The 4,980-nt window shown below is 31.2% G+C and overlaps 1 protein-coding gene across 1 annotated transcript in view; it reads left to right on the top strand.

The window, feature by feature from the left end:
* Positions 1–4,980, top strand: part of LOC107722113 (glypican-6-like) — a 56,830-nt gene that overhangs the window by 46,936 nt on the left and 4,914 nt on the right. The window contains exon 8 of the mRNA XM_016530340.1: positions 4,182–4,318. Within this exon, the coding sequence (XP_016385826.1) occupies positions 4,182–4,318 (137 nt within the window). The remainder of the gene's footprint in view (positions 1–4,181; positions 4,319–4,980) is intronic.

Below are 4,980 nucleotides of genomic sequence, written 5' to 3'. Positions count from 1 at the left end.
ACTTCAATAGGTTGGTATATTAACATTATATCAGTTAATGAAATTACGGTATTTAACTGTAAATTTAAGTTAAAACCGTAAAACCTAAAACGTTGCTACCGTATTTTTTACGGTAACATTCCGGCAACCACAGCTGCCGGTTTTTTACTGTAAATTTAACAGAATTGTTTTTTACAGTGTATCGTTTAAAAATTTGGGGTTGGTAAAATTTATAAAAATGTTTTTGAGATAAGTCTCTTCTGCTCACCAAGGCTGCATTAATTTGATCAAAAATACAGTAAAAACTGTGAAATATTATTACAATTTAAAATAACTTTTCTACTTGAATGCATTTTAAAAAGTAATTTATTCCTGCTTTTCACAATGTAATATTGTTTGTTTCTGGTGTAGACACAGGTTTGTAGCTGATGAATGTGTGGTGAGTGTGAAATCGGTTCTCTGTGTGTATTTCCGTGTAGCTCCGATTGGAAGTTTTGGCAGCTGTGAAAACGTCCTGCTGTACTTTATATCTGTCAGTAAGCTAACGAGGAGCACGGTCTCTATTATGATAAGGTGTTTTTGCACCTCAAGAGAGCAGATGGGCCGTCCTGAGAGGAGGTTTGCACAGCACTCACTCCAGAAACAGCATGAAGCTTCACTTTAATCAGCTTTATTTTACACAGCTTCTCTGCTTGAAACAGTTGCATTAATAAACTGTCATCTGGTGGTGGGTTGATAAATTAAGACGGTCGTGATGAACGTTATGAGTGTGAAGTTTATTATCAGAAAACGAGTAACTAATAAAAAGATTGACGTGGCACTTATACTCTCCGAGGCTGCATTTATTTGATCAAAAGTACAGTAAAAATTGTAAAATATTAATAGAATCTAAAAAGCTGTTTTCTATTTGAATATATTGTAAAATGTCATTTATTCCTGTGATGCAAAGCTGAATTTTCAGCATCTTTACTGCAGTCTTCAGTGTCACATGATCTTCAGAAATCATTCTAATATGCTGCTTTGCTGCTCGAGAAACATTTCTGATTATTATCAATGTTGAAAACAGTCGTGCTGCCCAATATTTTAGTGGAAACTGTGATACATTTTATTTTTCAGGATTCTTTGATGAATGGAAAGTTCAAAAGAACAGCATTTATTAGAAATAGAATCTTTCATAACATGAAAAGGTGGATGCTGCACACTGGTGGTGGATGAGGAGATACCCCCTGACAATGTAAAGCACTTTGAGTGCCTAGAAAAGCGCTATATAAATGTAATGAATTATTATTATTATTATTATGAAAAAAAAAAAGTATTTTCTATCACTTTTGATCAATTTAATGCATCCTTAATGAATAAAAATATGAATTTCTTTCAAAAAATAAAAACTTGCCAAGCCCAAACTGTTGTCATTTTCAGTATTCAGTATGAAATTATTTGGTTTTACGCTGCATTTTATTTCACTTGGTCAGACTCAAGTCGTGCAATGCAAAGAAAATCACTTGTTTGCATCTAGAAAACTTGTGCATCAATCTGAGATTGAGAGATCTGGCACTAGGGAGGTTTACTTGGGAGTTTACTAAGGAGTTAAAGTTGCACGATCATTAGCTATGTGTCAGGTGTGTAAAGCAGTACATGATCCTCTCTCTGTTCTCATGCTGGTGACTTTGGGAGTTTGAGTTCTTGCTGTGAAAGACTTTCAGTCCTGCTGTATGACTTTAACTGTCTCATGTCAAGCGCTTCCCCTTGTCTCTTATCAAGCAGCAGCAGCGGGAGTTAAAGCGGCCCATGTGACCCTCCACAAACTCATATTATAAACCGAAATTGCAAACCAGCACTGTTTTACTGTATTATTCTACTGATATATACGGTATTAAGGCAAGACATTACATTGTTTTTTCATGCACTGGTTAATTTTGAGATCAGACTAGTGGAAAGACAACATCCAAAATACAACTCAATGTGTTTATGTTGTTGCACTTTATCTATTTGCATCTGCAGATTTCAGTTACAATATATCTTTTTAAAGAGTTTTTTTTACTCTACTTCAGCAGACACCAAAATGTACAGTTTTATTCCTAGCTATACTCTGAAGGTTTTTACTGAGGGGTGTGTTAATATATCATTCGGACTGATTTCTATAACATTTCATTTCTAAAAACATATAAAAAAATGTTTCTTTCTGTTGACATCTTTCTGATTTATTAAGCAATATTGGAGAAATCCAAACTCCCCTCTGTAAAAAAATAAAAACTTTAATATATCAACAAAATTAAACAAGAATTTTGAACCTGGCTTTATCCAGTGTTCAGATTTATCTTCTGTAATGTATGCAAAATAATGCGTATTTGATTAAATAATGCATCATTTGCATATTTAATCACATTTTTAAAAAAAAATTGTTATACAAAACAGTTGTCTTACTTTACTGTGATTAATTACGGTATAGTACTGTTTTGACAAATGTAGTGTTGTGCCTTAAACAGGTAGTTCATTAATCATTTTAGATGAAATGTTCCTTTAGACTGGATTATGGAGGAAGAGTTGTTGTTGAAGATATTTCTGTCATGTCTATCTCTCCATCCTTTCTGTCTGTCCCTCTTTTTTCTGATTTTTCTATTGCTGGCATTTAGTGATATATTTGTTCTAATGAACTAGTAAAGTTAGTACTTGAGCCATGTTTAATGATGCAACATCAGGTCAAATTCTTTTCAAAGCAACTGGACATATCATAAATTTAGTTCATTTTTGAAGTATTTTTCTTTTGTTTCTTGTGTCTGGCAGAAACAGAAGCCTTAGTACATATGATGTTTCTTTAATGTAGGTCACATTAGTCAATACTTGCCAGATATTCAAATAGTTGTATCTCAGCCAAATATTGTTCTATCCTAACAAACCATACATCAATGGAAAGCTTATTTATTCAGCTTTCAGATGATGCATAAATGTCAATTTAAAAAAATTGACCCTTATGACTGGTTTTGTGTTAATAACAAATATTAAAGGATTGGTTTAGCCAAAAAAAAAAAAAAAACATATTTACCTTATCCATGCACTATATCATTATTAATATGGCATGAGCACAAATCAGTGGAAATCCAGCCCTCAGCTGTTCTGATGTGTAATAGCATCATTACCTGACTGATTTCCTTACTAAAGGAAGTGAAACACCTGCGCCCTCTATTGCTGAAGCATGAGATCTGCATGCATGCTGGATTGATTCTTAAGATCATTCTTTAATGAAAATGAATCCTGAATAATGAGGGAAGTTTTCATTTACTAGGTACAGGATCGGTCAAAATGTTGGACACTGACTTTACTGAATTCTTCAAGAAATGGTCTTTGAAAACTTGGATATACTGTATGAGGGGAATTTTAACAGTGTTTTCTAGACCTGGAAAAGTTATTTCATAGAAATTTTTATTTCATAATGATTTTTTTTAACGAATGAAAACATTTCATAACATATCAGGTACTTGAAATCAAACAAAAATGAACTGAAATATGAAAAATACTTTGTTTTTTTAATATTATATTATTTTATATATATTGTTTTTTTATTATTTTTGTTGTTTGTTTAAAATAATAGTAAAATACTTACATAAAAATACTTATTTTATTTAATCTAGTTGCCAAAGCAATATTTCTCATTTTAATGTAGTTTAACTTGATTACTAACAAAAATAACTAAAATGAGAAAAACACAACAAAATTAACTAAAATGGAAATGGGAAACTAATTTAAACTATTAATAAATCTATTACAGTTTTTTTTTTAATATTACTAAAATAACACTAATTGAAACTTCTGGAATTTCATTATTTTAATTATTTAATTTTTGTAAAATATTGACACTCCTAGTGTCTGTAAATAAAAACGAGAAGCTTTAACATTACAACAGAAGTAGCACAAATATATTAATGGGCCTTCAAATATCGTCTTTGACCTCTGATCTATAAAGGCTTCTGCTGAAATGCTTGGAACTGGTTTTGTAAACTAATAAATCTTTATTTATAAAATATGAAGTTTTCATTTAAGGTTTTTGAGTCGAATAAATAACTTACAGATTTACATGATTTTCCATTTACGTTAATTCCAAGTTTCCATGGTGCTGTTATTCTAAAATCTTAAAACTAGTCATGATAAAGAATTGTTCAATGGCTTACAGTTGTTTTAGCGGTCGTCTTTATGCCATCCTCCAGGTGACTGATGTCAAGGAGAAGCTGAAGAAGTTCAGGAAGTTCTGGTCTTCACTTCCTGAGGCCTTCTGTCAGGAGGAGCATGTGGCGGCTGCAGAGAGCGCTGTGGACGACTGCTGGAACGGACACGACAAGGGCAGGTAAAACATCTGGAATCAAGCATCTGCACAGCTGTGGATGTGTGGAGTCCTTGCACAATAGGTCGAGACAGTTTACACATCTACCTTGTAATATGGCAGACAGAGCACAGCTCTTGTGAAGAAGATCTGGAGATGCTCTTCTCAATGATCTCCTTATTTGTTTGTTTTTAAAAGAGTTTATTGTACTCTGAAACATACTGAAACTTTTTGAACCCAAAACCTAATCTCTAGTGAAAAAATACTATTTAAAAAAATGTATTATTAAAAATTATTATTTTGGAAAATTATTATATGACCCCTTTAACTAGTTGGAGTGCTGAAATTTGTTTTCCATTATTGGATACCGTTCTCATGGGGAGACACTTGTGAGATCAAAATTGTGAATATTAATTAAATATAATTATTATACAGTTTAATAAATACTGCATTATTATATATATTATATTATATTATATTATATTATAAATACTGCATTATTATATTATATTATATTATATTATATTATATTATATTATATTATAAAATGATTTTTAAAAAAGTTGCCTTTGCAACTAACTGAAATAAGTTCAAGTGCTAAAATTACTAAATGGAAATTAAAAGCTAAAACTGAAATGAAAATAAACCTAAAAAAAAAAAAAAAAAAAAGAAAAAAAAAAAAAAAA

This window comes from Sinocyclocheilus rhinocerous, unplaced genomic scaffold, assembly GCF_001515625.1.
Source record: "Sinocyclocheilus rhinocerous isolate Xijiao unplaced genomic scaffold, SAMN03320098_v1.1 scaffold5016, whole genome shotgun sequence".
NCBI classification, from domain to species: domain Eukaryota; kingdom Metazoa; phylum Chordata; class Actinopteri; order Cypriniformes; family Cyprinidae; genus Sinocyclocheilus; species Sinocyclocheilus rhinocerous.
The sequence above is the reverse complement of the archived record's forward strand: the minus strand, read 5'-3'. Positions and strand labels throughout refer to the sequence as shown.